Source organism: Prionailurus viverrinus, chromosome X (genome assembly GCF_022837055.1).
Source record: "Prionailurus viverrinus isolate Anna chromosome X, UM_Priviv_1.0, whole genome shotgun sequence".
Lineage (NCBI taxonomy): Eukaryota > Metazoa > Chordata > Mammalia > Carnivora > Felidae > Prionailurus > Prionailurus viverrinus.
In genome coordinates, this window is record NC_062579.1 from 24956459 (window position 1) to 24976718 (window position 20260).

The 20260-nt window shown below is 36.2% G+C and overlaps 1 protein-coding gene and 1 pseudogene across 13 annotated transcripts in view; both read right to left on the bottom strand.

Moving 5' to 3' along the window:
- Positions 1 to 20260, bottom strand: part of DMD (dystrophin) — a 2022811-nt gene that overhangs the window by 1394994 nt on the left and 607557 nt on the right. For all 13 annotated transcript variants that reach the window (XM_047843142.1, XM_047843144.1, XM_047843153.1 and 10 more), the window contains 2 exons: positions 493 to 594; positions 260 to 367 (listed from right to left, as the gene is read on the bottom strand). In XM_047843142.1, coding sequence (XP_047699098.1) covers positions 260 to 367; positions 493 to 594 — 210 coding nt within the window. The remainder of the gene's footprint in view (positions 1 to 259; positions 368 to 492; positions 595 to 20260) is intronic.
- LOC125157675 (RNA polymerase II elongation factor ELL2-like) lies at positions 3732 to 6308 on the bottom strand (annotated as a pseudogene).

Genomic DNA, 20260 nt, shown 5'->3' on the forward strand with positions numbered 1-20260 from the left:
CCATACGCATGAGAAATAAATATTTGTTTAAGTCACCCAGTCTACGGTATTTTATTATAGCAGCCCAAGCCATCTAAGATAATACAGCTGTTCCTATTTTAAAGAAAACTTACAATATGATATAATTGAACAGACTATGATTTAAGCCACAACGAGTATTTGGTTTAAGATCGGAAAGAATAAACAGACCAAATTATGGTGTTACTGTCAACTATTTGGTTTTTTTTTTTTAAAGTTGTGAACACTAAAAAATACATACAGCCAGTTTTTGAAGACTTGATAACATTTCACTTTGATCCTTAAAGCCAGTTGTGTGAATCTTGTTCAATGCATCTTCTTTTTCTGAAAGCCATGCACTAAAAAGGCACTGAAAGAAATAAAATAATTCCAAAAAAGAAAATAAATAATTACTAAAGTAGATCATCATATGCTTTTTTTTTCCCATTGAAAATCTCACCATATCTTTCAGACACAATTTCCCCCATGACTCACCTGTTCTTCGGTAAAACGCTGCCATTTCAGGAGGATGTCTTGTAAAAGAACCCAGCGATCTTCTGTCCATCTACAGATGTTTGCCCATCTATCTCCCAGTACCTGGGGGAACAGACAACCCATCACCACATCAGCAGACAATTAACTGTTAACTGAATTTCATTTAAAATTGCATGATTGAGGTGGCTTAGTCTGTTAAGCGTCCAACTCTTGATTTCAACTCAGGTCATGATCTCATGGCTTCTGGCATACAGCTTCCTATCAGTGGGTTCTGCACTGACAACATGGAGCCTGTTTGGAATCCTCTCCCTCTCTCTCATTGCCCACCCCCTAACTCATAAGTGCTCCCATCTCTCCCTCTCTACAAATAAATATTTAAAAAATAAAAATAAAATAAAATTGCATGAATGATTTGTGACAGTATCTAATTATGAGTCTCCTATGTATACTAGGAGTTTAAGGACACCCTTCGTGATTTGCTTATAATGACATACGTATCAAGCCTTTCATTTGTCTTTAGATTATTTCATTCACTCTTTCAAATTACATTGAAAAGTAAAGATATTTACAAGAAGTTTGAGGCAGTTATCATACCACTATTTGAAATGTCTCCATGGTAAATGTAAGAGAGCAAAGCCATAAATATAGAATTTAAGAGGATTTTGTATTGATAATATGTGAAACGGGTATCTTTCTCAGGTCTGAAAACATATACCAAAGGATAAAAGTCTGACTACTAAATAGAATACCTAAAGACTCTTCTGGAGGGGCGCCTGGGTGGCGCAGTCGGTTAAGCGTCCGACTTCAACCAGGTCACGATCTCACGGTCTGTGAGTTCGAGCCCCGCGTCAGGCTCTGGGCTGGATGGCTCGGAGCCTGGAGCCTGTTTCCGATTCTGTGTCTCCCTCTCTCTCTGCCCCTCACCCGTTCATGCTCTGTCTCTCTCTGTCCCAAAAATAAATAAACGTTGAAAAAAAAAATAAAAAAAAAAATAAAAAAAAAGACTCTTCTGGAAAGTAATGCTGTGTAATTAAAATTGCTTAATGTCTTGATTGTAGAAGAAAATTTCAATTTAATATACTTCCACATGTGGACTTTAAAAATTACCTAGATTATTATTACAAACTATTTAAAATCACTCTGTCTCTAAAGTATTCTAGAGAGAAAATTTTAATATTCGCTGCATAGTAACTGCCATATCCCTAGCATGTTACTAATATTTATATACACACACTATTTGAATATATCACATAAACCAACTACCAATGGTATGTATATATGAATATATGTATGTCCATATGTATATATTTGCTGGATGCTGGAGACAAACATCTTTATTAAAGATACTATCAAAATTTTGACAAACATTTCAAAACAGATTTGCAAACAGTGCTTCCCTTTCCAACAGGCAGTGCTGTGAAAAGTCAATACAATACGGTAAGACAACACAACTTGAATCAACATTAGTTCAAAATCCTTGTATTTTTGACCATATAACTTATGTTCCCACATGATAAAACAAACGATAGCTTAAATCAGCATCAACAGGTAAACTCAATGCAATGAAAGTGCGTGCTGTTTGATGAATTCATGGTATGATATGGTTAAATGTATCCACTCCTGTTTATACTCCTGGCTCCCAGGATGAAAAAAACAAACAAACAAAAAAACAAAACAAAAAAACTCTAAATATACATTTCAAGCCAATAATAGTTTCTTTGCATATCTCTCTTCAAAAAATACTTTGTAGCAGTGTATAAGCAGGTTACCTTCAAGTTTAACTTTATGACTTTGCCCCCAAACTATAGATCTGTTTCATTTTCTAACATATTGATTTTGCCCAACATTAATAAAGCTGCCAAACTGTTGAAACAGAAACGCTTTTGTCTCCCACAACAGAAGTAGCAATTTGACAGAAAAAGAAATCCCTATGATAACACTCATCAGTTGCTTAACCTGAGGGTTTGACCTACAGAGAGAAGCAGCATTTTTTTCCTCCATACACGCTCACATGCACACCACCTCTACACACATGCAGCCTGAGCACACACTTTCAGACACCAGGAGGCACAGTATGCTTCCCATTGCTCTAACCGAGTGGGAAGCAGTGTAGCTAATGATGAACCACACCATGTACACAACTAGCAAACACCTTAAGGCAACCACTGCAACGGGGGGTTAACTTGCAGGGTGGATTTACTGTTCTAGATCAAATCAGTCTGTATGTACATGTGTGTGTACATACCTATACACATACAAATACACCTTTCTATTCCTTAACCCTCCGAAACAATGTGGTTTTTTTTGCATTCTGTGCAAATTTGTAAATATTCTACCATTTAAGGCAAAGACTTGGTATTAAGAAATGGCAGGAAATAGGCTTATGTTTATCTAAAACCTTTTCACCTTGCACATTACTGGGTTTTTTTTTTTTTAAACACGCGTAACTTTGAAGTACACACATTGAATTCTCAATATTTAAAAAAAACCATTTCTAATGATAAACACAAGTTTTTAAGGAGAATAAAAACTCATTTGAAGTAGTGACACTGGATCCACAATATTAAAAAAAAATATTTCTTTTGACACACATAAATTGGTAGGAGGCAGAAAAAACAGTGTCACAAATGCAGGGAACCAAAGTCCAATGGGGAGAAAATAACTCAAGTTTACAAAGAGTGAAACTTTCAACAAGCAAAGTCTCATTTTTAGAATCTTAGAGCAATTCATTTGGAATTTTAAATACAACCAATCAAAATTGCAGCAGCATTCTTCTCAAAGCTAGAACAAACAATCCTAAGTTTTGTATAGAACCACAAAAGACCCCCGAATAGCCAAAGTAATGTTGAAAAAGAAAACCAGGGGCGCCTGGGTGGCGCAGTCGGTTAAGCGACCGACTTCAGCCAGGTCACGATCTCGTGGTCCGTGAGTTCGAGCCCCGCGTCAGGCTCTGGGCTGATGGCTCGGAGCCTGGAGCCTGTTTCCGATTCTGTGTCTCCCTCTCTCTCTGCCCCTCCCCCATTCATGCTCTGTCTCTCTCTGTCCCAAAAATAAATAAACGTTGAAAAAAAATTGAAAAAAAAAAAAGAAAAAGAAAACCAAAGTGGGAGGCATCACAATCCCAGACTTCAGCCTCTACTACAAAACTGTAATCATCAAGACAGCATGGTACTGGCACAAAAACAGACACATAGACCAACGGAATAGAGAACCCAGAACTGGACCCATCAAATACATGTCTAGCACCATGACTCTGCTTGCTGTGGGTCAAATTCACCTATTAGAGTTTTTTTTTTTTTTGAGGTGAGCCAGCTGGTTATGAAGTTGATTGCATATATATTTTTCTTCATGATAACTGGGACTAGACTGCTTGATCTTCTGATATTCTTGTAAGACTTCTTCATGAACATTCTGATTGTCTTTTGAGCCCGGATAAAGCTGATTTTGTTGGGCATCCAGTTTCATAAATCTTCTACTTACAGTCTCCATCCTGGCACACAAGGCCCTGTACTCATCAAACTCAGTATTGAAGTCATCCTTGGGTAATTCTGGCATTGCTCAGAGGAGACGATAGCAATATATTTTATCAAATAATCTAGGAGTGCAATTGTTGAAGAAGGCTCCATAGAGTCAATACAACCTTCTTTAACTCCTTCATTGGAAACTGGACTGAAGTTGTTCAGCTTGGCAATTCCTTTTTCTCCTTTAAGGTCCTCTTCGTTTTTTCAGTTGTTGCCATGTTGTGTTTTTTAATTGGGCCTTTTTCCTTCTGTTTTTTAGACTTTTTTGGACTTTGTGTGAGACTGAATGGTTTCCTTCCATAGGCTTTGGACACTTTAGTAGAACTGAACCAGGGGATAATGTTTCCAGAGAAGTTCTAGAAGAGTATTTGTCTTGCCTGTCCTCATATATACTACTGCTTTGACTAAAACTGTTAAAAGGTAGGTCTTGAGTCCCCTGGCCTTCTTGAGTTCTAGGGGAATTAGAGTGAGAATTTAGTTTGAGGAGGATTGGAGATGGGCAGGTGGGTTGAAGGCAGTAGTGAGGGGTAGGGATGGCAGCAGCTGCAGGGGGCGGCAGGGGGCCTGCAGCAGATTTTTCACTGGTGGGATTCAAAGGGCAATTTAACGTTGGAGGCATTCTTTTTGTCAGGTGAGGTCTTTGAGATTTTTTATTCATTAAAGGATCAATGAAATCTGAATCCAAAAGCCATATCTGAGGAGAAGATGCAGCATTGCTACTAGAACATGCAGGAGATTCTGAATGGCTGGTGCTGGCAGCATTCTGTGATAGATTCAGCTTTCTCCAGAGCACTGACTCTAACGACTGTTTATTTCACTGTATCCAGGTCAGTCTCTTTGAATCTCTTTAAAAACATAATCCTTTACGGTAAACGAGAGGCCCTTAGGATTCAGATTGGCTACCTGTTGCAGAATTGCTCCGAGGGAGTTCCCATCTTGGTGATTGACGCCATCTTTCTGCTCAGGTATCTTGTGGGCCTTCAGTGCCAGCAAGCAAATCACACTGTCCCTATGTGGCCAGTGAGAAACACTGCTGCTGCCCTGTGTCTTTTGAATCATATCTGCAAGGTTCCTGGGGGTTGACAGTTTCCTCTCAGGTACGGTATCTGAAATAGCTTGAGGTGCTTTCTGAATTTACACTCTTTTCCCTACATACGGTCCACCAGGTTTGATAACTTCTGTGCTTTGGCTGTGGGACTCCCCCTCTGCCTCAGGCATTCTCGTATCATCTGATAGGAGTCATTGGTTGCATATACTGTAATTTTATCTGGCATAAGACCCGGACAACTGAGCTGGAAGACTCCAGAGCTAGAGAAGGTTTTCTGGATACAGTCAAGGCTGCCCTGAGAGTTGTCTTTATCCACATTTGACAAATAGAAAATAAAGCCATACACTTCATTAGGGGGATCATTTTTAGGAATGTTGACAAGCCCTTGGAATACCTGGAACTAAGCTGAAGGTCAAAAGGAATTACTATAAAACCTTGGATTGTGAGTACCTTGTTCTTCGAATGTTCTGCAAGACAGGCAAACATTTCTAATAAATTTTAACTTGATAAATGACTTATGTCTTGCAATACAAGTAGTACATGATGCTGAATGTCACATGAGCACAAGGGAGTCAGTGGCTCTTCTCTCTATCTATCTCCCTCTCTCTCATCCACCCACTGCAGGATTCTGGGTGATCGTCTCCCATGCTTGGATGCTTGGTCTTAGGCCACAGTGTTTGGCACAATTCAGTGATTTTTCACAATGTTGGAAAGTGCCCAGAAATGGCACTAGGGTAGTAGTTTTTGCCACTTCAAAGATCCTCTGGACAGTCCTTTGCTTTTCCAGACAAGAGTAAGCTTAGTAATGTTTTGCTTCATTCTAGGTCATTGGATAGTTTCCTTGTTAAAGTTTCATGAAAAGAAAAAGATTCTGTTGACCCAATAGATACAAGTGATTCCATTAGCGATAGTGAAAGTTGTCCTACACAGTAACCTTCCTCTCCTTGTCTTCCTCACATCAGCCACGAAGGCCTTCAAAGGTAAGTGCAGGTTAATTTATTTTTCTTTGTATTTTGTATTTTCCCTATTATTTCACATTATATTACAGTATTGTAATCATTTTTATATGAGTATTTTTGGGTGGTGGAGCGAATCATCTGAGTTTCCATTATTTCTTGCGGAGAAATTCACTTAGATATACAAGTGCTTTGGATTACAAGCATGTTTCCAGAAAGAATTAGTGTCACAAACCAAGGGTTTACTGTAGATTCTTGCGGCTGACAGGTCTCCAGCGCCCAGATCGTCATCTCAGTGAGCTTCACATGTAGGAGGGTGATGTTGTCTTACACGACAGCCTCTAGCCCTGCCCACCACACCCCTTCCCTGGGCCCTACCCTCCACTGCAGCTGTCACCACAGCTAAGGCCACCCCACAGCTGATGTACTGTCATATATCCAACTACCAATGGTGTTTAGATGAGAAAATATATGTTCAGATAACAGCTGTGCAAAAAGAATATTTTAAGACAAAAATTAGGCATCATTTTAATTCCATTATGATGCACTTCAAAGTCTAAAACTTCAACTTTTTTTTTTTACTTTTGTGTAAATAAGAGAATTATTTTCCCACAGCTACCAGATCTTTACAATGAGAAGTAGCTCAAAATAGAGATATATTTTATTTTGTAAAAAATTAGGGCTAGAAAAAAATGTGTGTAACTCATATTTTTTACAAATGTATTTGGTATCTGAGATAAGTTTCGCCATAATTTCTGGCATATTTGATGCTACGTGTTTAGATTCACGTATCTAGAAGATAATGATATATGATTCAAATAATACATATGCAATGAGCATCATGAAAAAAAATCCACCTATTCCTAGGAGGCTTGAAGACCCACCTAATTTTTTCAAAACCATCTACCCTACCATCTTTCCAAAAAGGGAGTCCTGTGCATGAGTAAGGAGTAGGCAATAACATTTTACTACCAGTATGAAAATGATCATGTACTCATATTCAGCATGGTCACAAGTGAGTTTTAGGTGTTTTTCAGTAATGTCAATAAAAATGTTATTGCTTTCAACATAATGTAGCTGATTTTCCTATTTTTTATAGTTTCACTCTCTACTCCTTTTGAATTATGTTAGTTTATGGCAGAAGAAACAGCACTGAAATAATAACGCAAGATACCCCAAGGAAACATGCTGACATAAATCAATGAATTCAACAATATTAGCCATTTAGTTATTACAACCAAGTTTGTTTGTTTTTTTTTTTTTCTGAAACATATTAGAAGTTCTTTAAGTTCCTAGTGCCGATGTCAGGACACATCAGGTAAAATGGTATGTAATATATCTGTTAAAAACATTAGGTCCAGAGAAAATCTTACCCCTTAAAGCCATAAACTACACTATCCACCTGATTTGAGGAAAAAGATATAAAAGGCCAAATTGTGGGATGCTGACTACACCCATTCAACCCCCCTGGAGATGGGAGTGAAGGTGAGGAAAGACACACTCAAACTGAAGTACCTTCTTCATAAATGAAAGAAAACGTACTGTGACTTCTAAACAGGTACAGCATCGTCTCTCCAGTGCTACAGGACACATAAAGATAGTGTCCACTGAAGTAGCATCTTAGGTTTGTAACCTCATAGATTGACGATTACAATTTATTACTTTTAGTGGACTTCCTATAAAACAAATCTGAATAGGGGTGCCTGGGCAACTCAGTCAGTTGAGTGTCCGATTTTGGCTCAGGCCATCATCACACGGTTCATGAGTTTGAGCCCCATGTTGAGAATGGGATTGGGATTCTCTTTGGGATTCTCTCTCTCCCCCTTTCTCTCTGTGCCACACAACTTGTGCTTTCTCTCTCTCTCTCTCAAAATAAGTAAATAAAAATAAAACACATCCAAATAAAGACCTCCATATACTAGATTCCTTAAGGTTGTTAACTTTATAGAAATTCCAAAGTATTCTAATGTGGTATACTTTACACTATAGCTTTTTTTCACTATATGAATGAGTCACAAAAACTAATAATAAATATTCTTTTAGATACACAGTAAACCTATTTAAGACAACTATTTTAAGAAGTGTCTTTGGTAATCCAATCATTATAACAGTTAATTTTGGTAAATTACTGAATGCTTATAATTCAGCCAATCCGATATTTAATTTAACTCACAGCTAATGATAGCCTCTAATTCATTCATTCATCCATCATGAATCCATTTAAACAACAAATATTTATCGAACACATGGTGTATGTCAAAAATGAACAGAATAAAGAAGTTATGGGCTCAACTGTGTCTCATTTTTATTTTTGCATCTATACTTTATTTAGACACATTTATATCTTAAAGAGAGAAGAGGTTAACGAAAAAATGCATTATAGTTTCAGTGAGTTAAGAATACAGCTATTCCGGGACAACTGATTGGCTCAGTGAGTTAAGTGCCCAACTCTTGATTTTGGCTCAGGTCATGATGTCACCGTTTGTGAATTCAAGCCTTGCGTTGGGCTTTCCACTGACAGCATGAATCCTGCCTGGGATTCTCCCTCCCTCTCCATCTCCCTCTCCCTCTCTTCTCTTTCTTTCTCTCGCCCTTCCCAAGTCGTATGTGTGCTCACTCACTTTCTCAAAACCAATAAAAAAAACTTTAAAATACATAGCTATTTCCCTATGATTCTACACATAGCACATAGGTCTACAAAGATGTATATCTTAATGAAAGAAGATGTTAGTTGAAGGATGCATAACATGAATTATAGTCTCAATGAGTTCAGCACAGAACTATTCTGATATACATCTACACTTATATTTTGAAACATTTATAACTTTTTTATAAGTTTTTATTTAAATTCCAGTTAGTTGACATACAGTGAAATATTAGTTTCAGGTGTAGAACTTATTGATTTAACACTTACATACAGCACCTGGTGCTCATCACAAGTGCCCTCCTTAATCCCCCTCACCTATTTCACCCATTCCCCCTCTGGTAACCATCAGTTTGTTCTCTATAAGTTCATTTCTTAGGTTGCCTCTCTTCTTTTCCCCTATGACTGTCTTGTTTCTTAAATTCTCCTTATGAGTGAAGCCATATGGTATTTGTCTTTGTCTAACTGACCTATATCACTTAACAAAATACTATCTAGTTCCATCCCTGTCATTCTAAATGGCAATATTTCATTCTTTTTGATGGCTGAGTAATATTCCATTGTGTATATATGCCACATCTTCTTTATCCATTTATCAATCGATGGATATTTGAACCGTTTCCTTAAAATTCACACGTTGAAGTTCTATCCCCCTCTACTACAGAATGTGACTGTATTAGCAGACAAGGCCTTTATAGATAGGACCTTTACATAGGGATTTTCATTTGAAATGGGGCTGTTATGGTGGTATCTAATTCAATCCAACAGGTGTCCTTATAAAGAGAGGAAATCTGGACACACAGAAAGACACAAGAGACACGTGAGCACACAGGAGACCATGTGAAGACACAGTGAGAAGATGGACATCCACAAGCCAAGGAGAAAGGCCCCAGATGGAACCAAACCTGCCAATACCTTGATCTTGGACTTCAAGCCTCCAGAACTGTGACAAAATAAATTTCTGTGGTCTAGGCCACTCAGACTTTGGTATTTTGTTAGAGCAGACCACACAAGCTAATACAAAAGACATATTTAAGAGACACTGATTCCATGGCATTACAAAATATCTCATAAAACTGAAGTTGTAGAAAGTAAAGATGTATTTATTACAGTGGGGAATTTTTATTTATTTTTATTTTTTTAATATGAAATTTATTCTCTAATTGGTTTCCATACAATACCCAGTGCTCATCCCAACAGGTGCCCTCCTCAATGCCCATCACCCACTTTCCCCTCCCTCCCACCCTCCATCAACCCTCAGTTTAGTCTCAGTTTTTAAGAGTCTCTTATGGCTTGCCTCCTTCCTTCTCAGTAACTTTTTTCTCCTTCCCCTCCCTCATGGTCTTCTGTTAAGTTTCTCAGGATCCACATAAGAGTGAAAACATATGGTATCTGTTTTTCTCTGTATGACTTATTTCACTTAGCCTAACACTCTACACTTCCATCCACGTTGCTACAAAAGGCCAGATTTCATTCTTTCTCATTGCCAAGTAGTGTTCCATTATATATATATAAACCACAACTTCTTTACCCATTCATCAGTTGATGGACATTTAGGCTCTTTCCATAATTTGGCTATTGTTGAAAGTGCTGCTATAAACATTGGGGTACAAGTGCCCCTATGCATCAGGACTCCTGTATCCCTTGGATAAATTCCTAGCAGTGCTATTGTTGGGTCATAGGATAGATCTATTTTTAATTTTTTGAGGAACCTCCACACTGTTTTCCAGAGCGGCCGTGCATTACAGTGGCAAAATTTTAGAAAACACATTTCAATTACTAGAATAAAATCATTTAAAATCATTTAAAATCATTTAAATAGAGGAGATTTTTAATAATTTATTGTGATTCAACTTCCCAAATACATAAATGCTATCACTTTAGAGTTTTGTGTTTTATATGAGGAAAGACACAAATATCTAGACACATATCTATGGTCTAGATACATGTCTAGATACGTAGACCTAAGTGTTATGTCAGTCAACTGCTTGTATTACTTCTCAAATTAAAAAAAAATATTAACACTTCATTTTCAGGTAATAATTCTGGCAATTCTTTAAGAGTTTGGTATTATTGCCCCCTACTCCCCCCAAAAATCAAGTGACTTTCAGAAAATTCATGGCTAAATCATTTCATCTGTCTCAAAAAAATTATGATATCAACCCCTTAAAGAATTGCCACAAATATTAAATGAGATTATGTACTCGAAAGCAGTTTTAATTGGAATTGAGTTAAATGAGTGTTCATAGTTATTTACACTTTGTTTGATCATCGTGTTTATATAAAATCTTCTAAGAACTAGCAAGGGTCATCTATTTTACTCTACTCACTCTAGAAAGGTAGTTATTAAATCTTTATAAGTAGTTGTCTAGATTTCAAGTATAGTCTTCTTTAAAGATTTCCAACACAAGAGAGTATACATAACCTTTATTAACACATTCCACTGCTTAAACCTATCTTACTCTCAGAAAACCATCAATGAACTGACTCTAAGTCACTTCTGTTGTAATGTGGGCATGAAGCTTTTTACTCACCTCAGTAAAATTAGATAAGTGAATTCGAAATTGCTTGCTCGTAGGCTGGACATGTTTGCCCACAGGTAGATTTTTGTAATGCCATATGCACAAATATAAATGGATGTACACTGTGCTTCACTTTATGAATTTATCTGGTTATTACTTAGAAATATTGGCCCTGATTTGAGTTACAAAGACTAGAGCTAAGCAATTTGAAGATTATCAGTCAGCTCTATAATCAGTCAAAGATGCTGCTTCTTATCAGTGCCTAAAGGGACGTAACCAAATTGTTACACAAGTCTCAAAGATTGGATCGAATGAGGCTGACAGAAAGCTAAATAATTTTTTTAAAGAATCATTCCATTAGGATTAGAAGTCTCTTCTCTAGAGAAAAAAGAAAAGGTCTGATTTTCCATTAAAAAAAATGAATCTTTCAAGCTGTTAGAAATAATGCATCTTTTTGTGAAGCTAGGTAAACATTATGCACACAAGTGAAAATGAATTATAACATCTCATAAAGTGATACGAAGAAATTAATTTTTATTTACGTTCTCATTTTGTCTTGGCAGTGAGAGAAGCCAAAGGTCAGTTCACTTGCTCTAACACACTTTTGTGGGCTAAATCACAACTCCATTATCATCTATGCTTAGATCCACAATGGGGAAACTTTCTCCCTCCCATTCAGTTTACATCCCATATTTTTAGACCTACCAAGGACACTTCTCATTTGGGTTCCTTTGTTTGGGTGAGTTGGTTTTTAGAAGCAGAAGTGCAAAGTGACCATCAGAGAAACATTTGGATAAAGGCAACTGAGGAAAATCTGATAAGCCTGGAAGGTAAAACTTAAGTGCCTTGACCTTTGAATTTATTGAGGCCAGTGATAGAATGGGAGAGCTAAACTGTGCCCATCAAGGTTGGCATTACAGGACAAACTGTTCACATGAGTATGCCCACTAAGAAAGAAACAATTATGTGCCATCAACCACACAACATAGCAGCAACTAGGATTTATAAGAAAGGGAGACAGCAAGCAGCCCATCTCATTTAGTTTAAGACCCTGGAATATACTGTCCCACTGAACAAATTTTATGCATAATGTACCTTCTGATAAATAACATGACTTGATTTTTCTTTCCTAGCTTATAAACAACTATAGAGTTAAAAAGGATAAGCAACTTCACCTTAATGATGATGAAATGGAAATAACATCCAATACCTTAATGAAAGAAATAAAATAACGCCCATTATGAGGCTAGAAATGGGGCAGAGTATTACCGACTAGTGTTTTGCCAATTCTAGGATTCTCTTCTCAATGTTACATGTTTTTCCAAACTGTGAACCAAAGCAGTATATTATAAAATGGCATGCCTTATATCCTCACTGTCTAACATATGGCCCAAGGTGGAAAAACGTGTCCTGATATATTGGGAAACACTTACTATAAGTTTCTCTGAGAATATCATTCCTACTTCTATTTAAATAGTCCTGTAGGATTGTTGACTGAAAAGGAACTTGTGACTGCCACTTCTCAGTGTGCAGTTTAAAGGTGAGAACTGGACACTGAGATGAGTTCTGGTCACTTGTGACAAGGTGATTAGTACTGGAGGGTATTATGCTAAGCGAAGTAAGTCAGTCAGAGATAGACATAGATATCATATGACTTCACTCATACGTGGAATTTGAGAAACTTAACAGATGATCCTTGGGGAAAGGAAGGGAAAAAAAGGTAACAACAGAGAGAGAGGCAAACCATACAAGACTCTTAAATGCAGAGAACAAGCTGAGGGTTGCTGGAAGGGAGGTGGTTGAGGTGATGGGTTTAGTGGGTGATGAGCATTAAGGAGGGCACTCTTAGGGATGAGCACTGGGTGTCAAATATAAGAGATGAATCACTGAGTTTTACTCCTGAAACCAAGGCTACAATGTATGTTGACTAACTTGAGAATTTAAAAAAAAGTGAGGGAGGGGAACCAGACACTGAGATGAGTTAAGTGACTTGCCTAAGGCCACAGAAGCCACAGGATTGAGTTTCTGGGATCAGACCTCAGATCCATCTGGCTACAAGCCCGTGTTCTTTCACGATGTCATTTACTCAGTGGAACATGCAACATTCAATATGCCTTGTAATGTGTGCTACATAACCTAGTGAGATGTACACATGCAGAATCCTTTTTGAGTCTTTTCATATTTAGTTTTAACAGAAGTTTTACTAGACTTAAGTATACATTTTATCTAACCCACTTAACAAGGATTTGAAGCCTAACATTATAATTTCATCTGAAAACATTTGTGACATTTTAACTCCCTATTTGCTTAAGATATTTTTAGAAAATCAGAAAATACTCACACTCCCCGATCAAGAACATGTGCTCTTTTGCAAGGACTTACTTTTCAAAGGTAAATATGACTGTCTGACTCGTTAATGAAATTTTGTCTTGGTGATTATGCTAAAAACATAGTGAGATTTTTAACTTGAAGAAGCATGTTCCCTGTGCCATTACAGTCAGTTCCATATATTATTTATTTTTATGAGTTTATAAAGTACTAATGAATAAATCTGGAAAGGCCCTGTTGTTGATGCTGTTATTATTTGCAGGCTATTATTTAATGTTCTGTGGCAGCTTAATAAACTCTGCTCTCTTGCTCCCACCAGTCTATTCAGCTGGGAATACCAGAAAATAAGGAGCGGGAGTCCTAAGGAGCATTCCAGCATCCTTTCCAGTATTCATCACACTCCTGCACATTCTTTGGTAGTTTAAGATTTTACTGTTGCTTATTGTTTTGGACCTCACAGGCTCTGAACTTCTTGAAGTGGGGCGCTCCTTACCTTTGTCCTTAGTGTCTTAAGGGGTTATTATGTGAATTTCACATCGTATAGAAATGTCTCAAAGCTTAGTACCACCACTAGAGTTATCAATATGGGGACATTTTAGGCTTAAAAAGTCTTAGAAACTTTTTTGCCTTCTTCTTCATTAAAGACCTACCTGCCAGTCATTTATAGCAACAACAGAGCTATCTATGGTAAATTTGAAGAGGCAGAGAAAGATAGAATCACATGTGAAGTCCTATCTTCTCCACCTCAAGTTCTAGATCTTTCATACTTACAATGGGCATCAGTATTAGAGCATAATCTGTGAATTGGGGACAGATCACTAGGCATGAAGTACAGATTGCCTAAAGTCTTGTCCCAATTCTACTGTTAGCCAAATAGGTATCACCTCTCAGCAAACAATCTTGTTATGGTTTAGATTTCCCACTAGTGAAATGGAGATAATAGCAACTGCCCTGGTACCTTCCTAGCCAGGTCACAGCTAGGGTCAGATAGGTCAACAAAGGTGAGAATGCTCTGACAACTGTGATAAATTATAGATATGCTTGTGATCGGGAAACATTTAGAGTGTCATTGATAGAAAATCAGCTTTTGCTTCCAGATGTGGTAAGTTTACAGCATAATATAATTTTAACACAGAATACAGCAAAACATTTCAGCATGTCACTAAAACTACTAGTTTTTCATATTTTATCTATGGCTTATTAAGGTTTATATTTTATACAAGAGTTGAAAATCTTTTCCTTTAAAATTTTAAACCAAGAACATAAGGTTTATATTTTATACAAGACTTGAAAATCTTCCCTTTAAAATTTTAAACCAAGAGCATAATCTATCATGTGTCTTATTTGTAATCAAGTGAGGGAAAAACAGATAGCCTTCTATGCTTCATTCTAACTCTAGGCATTGAAATACACCATCTATAAGAAATCACAAATTTGGGGCACCTGCGCGGCTCAATTGGTTAAAAATCTGGCTTCAGCTCAGGTCAAGATATCAGGGTTCATGGGTTCGAGTCCCACATCAGGCTATGTGCTAAGGGCTCAGAGACTGAAGCCTGCTTCAGATTCTGTGTCTCCCTCTCTCTCTGCCCCTCCCCTGCTCATGCTGTCTCTCTCCCAAAAGTGAATAAATGTTTAAAAAAATTTTTTAAAGAAATCACAAATTCTAATATATACATATAATCAAATGTACAAAATAATCTAGTTGTAAGAGAATGGGCAATAATGGGGACTGTAGCTAAATGGAGAGCTCCTGCTAAAGGTGCCAGAGCTATTTGATTCCTCCTGAGGTTAATAGTCAGGAAAACATGCAAAGTATCACCAGGTCACTTGCTTTTTCCACAAAGGCTCGACATTCATAGTTTTGTATCACATTTCCTAAACTTCAAATATTGATAACCAATAATAACATTATTAAATACCATGTAGACTAAACAGAACTTTATATGAACATACTTGTAACTTTAGAGGCAAAACACAAACACCTAGAAAGAAACAAACTACTCAAACTGACCAAAAAAAAGGAAAATCTGGAAAATGGAAGTGAAACCCAAAAGTGGAAATCAAAAATAGACAATCTTATGTCTATTAAATATATTTAATCTTTCATTTAAAACTTCCCCAAAAAAGAAAATTTCAGGTGCAAGTGGCAAGTTTCTATGCCTGCACAATCAGGCGCTTAAACCTAGCAACCTATTACAAGGCAAACAATAGGCCAGTATCTTACAGGCACCCAATGGGAAAATTCCAAATCAAATGTTAGCAAGTATTAGCAAAGAAATCTAACAACAAAGACAAAAGATTATACATATCATCTATGTTTGGTTTACATCAGGAATGCAAAGCTATTTTAGCACTAGAAAATGAAGCACTGTGATTTTACATATTAAGGGAATAAACAAGAAAAACAAATGATCATCTCAAGTGATCCTGAAAAAAGCGTTTGATAAAATTCAGCACCCAGTAAATGACAAAGCCTTTTAGAACAAGAGGAATAAAAAGGATCTATAACAAACCTACAGGAGATTATCATGCTTTATTATGGTGATTTACTAAAAGCCTCACCTTCAGAAACACATCAACAGTCATCTCACTGTACTAGAGTATACAGTATAATAATAACTGATTTAATGAACAAGGAAAGACAGCAAAAGACAAATGGAAATTGAAATTTTAAAAATATACTATTTATAAAAACAGCAAATATATCAAAAAATATCAAAGAAAATGATTAAATCTCATAAAAAGTCTAAGATCCACTATCCTGGAAACTGTGTAACATTACTGAGAGAAAATAAAGGCCTAAATAAATGAAAGGCTATTCCACATTAATGAAATGAAATACTTTACATAATAAAGATATTAATCCACTATAAATTAATCTATACAGTCAATAAAACCCAATTAAAATCATAGAAGAGTTTTTGTTTTGTTTTGTTTTGTTTTGGTGGGGGCAGACAAGCTGATTCTAAAATCTTTAAGAAAATGTGAATAAAAATAGCCACAATAATTTTTTAAAAGGAGAAAACAAACATGAAGTGTTTACATTGGCCAAGGTAGATTTAGTGTTTCCTTCATCTTGACTAAACTTTGGCTACAAGCCTCTGACCTTGTTTTTCTTAGAGCACTTAATTTAGAGAATTTTGAACTGTAAATTTTTCTTTGCTCTTTGAGATGTAAATATGCTACAACCCAAGAATGTCCTTCTCAAGGACATGAAATGTAATGTAATTATCAAGAAAGACAGTACCCCTGTCTCCCAATCTCTGGGAGGCTAGGAACCTAACTCTGATAAGGCACAATTAGCAAACACAGATGGCATAAATATATTGACTACCCAACCCCATAAAGTTTCTCCAATGGTTTTACGCCAGCTCAATGCAGCACTTAACAAACTCGTCTGCCTTTGGTTTAGTGGAACTGAGTGCAATCTCTTCCCTATTACAATAGTCTTGATTCCTAACTGCATTAGCCTTGAATAAATTCTCCCTTGCCTGTTTTACCAACTGGTTCAATTTTTCTTTTACAATACCACCAGATGTCAAAATTTATCATAAAGCCACAGTAATTAAAAGAGTGTGGTATCAGCCTAACTGTAGGCAAATGTACAAATGAAACTTCATATTGGAGTTCATATATATATATATATATATATATATACACAAACACATATATATACATATATGAATATATATATGAATATATATATATGAATTCATATACAAATATATATGAGTATATATAGATATATATATGAATACATATATATATGAATACATATAGTGACCCGTATATGTATAAGCATTTGATTAAAAGTGCCAATGTAGAACATTAAGGAAAGGATGGTCTTTGCAATAAATTTACTATTTTAACTTTATCTAAATGAGAAAAAAATGGACATTCATCTCTTTTTCACACCAGAAATACTAGATGGGTTGTAATATGAAAGGTAAAGCAATTAAGTCCCTGTATGACAATCCAGGAGAGTATACTTTGGGTCAGAGAGTAAAAAATTTTATTTTTAAACTCAGGACAAAAATATACTAACCATAACAGAAAATACTCAAGTAGAGTACACTGAACTTAAAACTTCTGTTTATTAAAAAAGATATCATTTAAAAGTAAAAGGGTAAGGTGTCCAGTGAAAGCAAAAAAAAACAAACAACTGAAATGGTTAATATAGATAATCAATAAACAATCAAAACCCAGAATATATATACTTTAAATAACTACAACAAATCACGAAGGGAAATACAGATAATCCAACAAATAGGCTTTTCAAAAACTAGGTATTTCAAATAGCCAATAAAACAGCTGTTAATAGCGCTTTTAATCTCATTAGTCATCACTACATGCTAAATGAAAACAAGAGATGCCATTATAAAACCACCATAAAAGCTCAAATTAAAAATGTGACAATATCAAGTAATGAAGAGGATATGAAGCAATTTTTACCTTGATTCACTACTAATGACAGTAAAAATTTATACATCAACTTTGGAAAACACTCGTGAATGCCTGTAAAGCTAAATATGCATATATCCAATGATCTAGGAATTCTAATCTTAGGTATATAGCCAATAAAAAAGCATACATATATTCCCCAAAATATATGTGCAGTTATGTTCATAGCAGCATTATTCATAATGACCCCCAACTGGAAAGAGCCCAAATTTTCTAAACAGAACTTAAAATTAAACTGTATATTCACAAGAAGGAATACTATCCAGCCATGAAAATTAATGAACTACTACTATATGCATAATGGAGGTATCTTATAAATATAACATTGAGTAAAAAAAAAGGTGGTTACAACCTATATATTATGCATTTGCATTTACATTAAGTTAAAAATAAAACGATTCTGAGGTATTATAAATCAGGATAGAGGTCAACTGTGAAGAGCTGTGAGAAGTTTATGACTACTAGGATAGGACTTAACAGGAGTGTCTGCATTGTTGGCAGCAGATTATCTTTTTATCTGGGTGTGGAACTACACGTATGTTACCTTGGTGAGTCTTCAACCTAAAATTATGGTTTGTGTTCTTTTCCGGGTGCTCTGATAAAAAAAATAAATGATTCTGTGCCATAATGTGAAGTTTAGATTTCCTTCATAGACCAAAAAGGCCAGAATTCCCTTTAGACCATATCAGAATTATAGTCATAAAGAAAATGATCATTCCAATATATTCATACATATATACTTATATTCATAATATTCATAAGGAATGTTACTATTCCAATATACTTGCATATATATCCCCTGTAATTATTTTCTCAAGGTCACATAGTAATTTTCTTCTGTGAAATTGAGAGATTAGGAGAAATCACACAGATCTGGGTACCAGTCCCATCTCTGTGATTTGAAAGCTATATGAACTTGGATTTAACTTCATTAAGCATTGGATTTTTCATTTGTGAAATAGGGATAGCATTTCATACAAAGTATGTAAAATTTTTAGAAAATGATGAGCACACAAAAGTGCTAATAATTATAATTATTGCTTCTTGGGCAACAATTGTTGATACTTGGGTTTAGTGAAACTATTTCCATTACATTTAAAGTTTTTTTTAACATGCTATTTATTTACCAAGTGAAGAATTAGAAACTATAGAGAAATATCAAAACTATTTTCATCCATACTCTTCTTCACAAATAATCTCCATTTCTCAATTCTACAGGCTTTAGCATTCCATAGACTTTTTCCCTCCCCAAATTATCCCAAAGGTATGCACAGTAAATACTTTTAATTGCAAACCCATTTCCAAGCCCAGATAGAGAAGAGGTCATGATAGCCCTTCTGAACAACTACTTTCCAGCAGACTATTTTCCTTCCAAACAACAGATACATAATTATGATACACGATGGCTTAAAAAATGGAGTACTCATCACCAAGCAGAAAAAAAAAAAACGCCTCGTGGAGAAAAATTCAAACTGAGTTTTCTACATGAAACAGTTTTTTTTTAAGTTTATTTATTTTTGAGAGAGAGAGAGAGAGAGTGTGAGCGGGGGAGGAGCAGAGAGAGAGGGAGACAAAGAATCTGAAACAGGCTCCAGGCTCCGAGCTGTCAGCACAGAGCCCAATGTGGGACTCAAACTCACAAACCACGAGATCATGACCTGAGCCAAAGTGGGACACTCAACCGACTGAGCCACCCAGGCCCCCCAACATGAAGCAGTTTTCATACTAGATGACCAATAGGAGTACTGTGAGCAACAGGAATAGCATGTACAAGGACAGTGACACAGAGAGTATCAGAAATGGCTTATGGAAATAGAATATAGGTGAAGGGATATGTGGGGGCTAATAGGAGACACATACTGAGAGACAGGAAAGGATCAGACAATAAAAATCATTTCAGGCCTAAGTGATCAGACTCTACCGAGAATAGAAAGCAACAAAGGATTTTAAATAGAGGAGAAACTGTAACAAAAGGCTTTTGAGAGTCAATACTGACTTTAATGCAGAAACTGGATTAAAGAGAGGTAAGAATTCAGGAAAGGACTTTACCTTGGGTAAACAGTGATGGGAACAAATAGGAAATAATGACTATGAGAGGCAAGGAAGAAATTCTGTGACTGTTGACATGCCAGGGGCTCACAGGGAAAGAAAAGGGACGAGTCTGGATGATTCCAGGTTTCTGGTACAGGTGACATGGTGAATGGCCATGTAATAACAAAAATGGGAGAGTCAGTCAAGGAAGCAAGTTTAGAAAGACATAGAGAACAAAGAGTTAATTTTTACCTTAT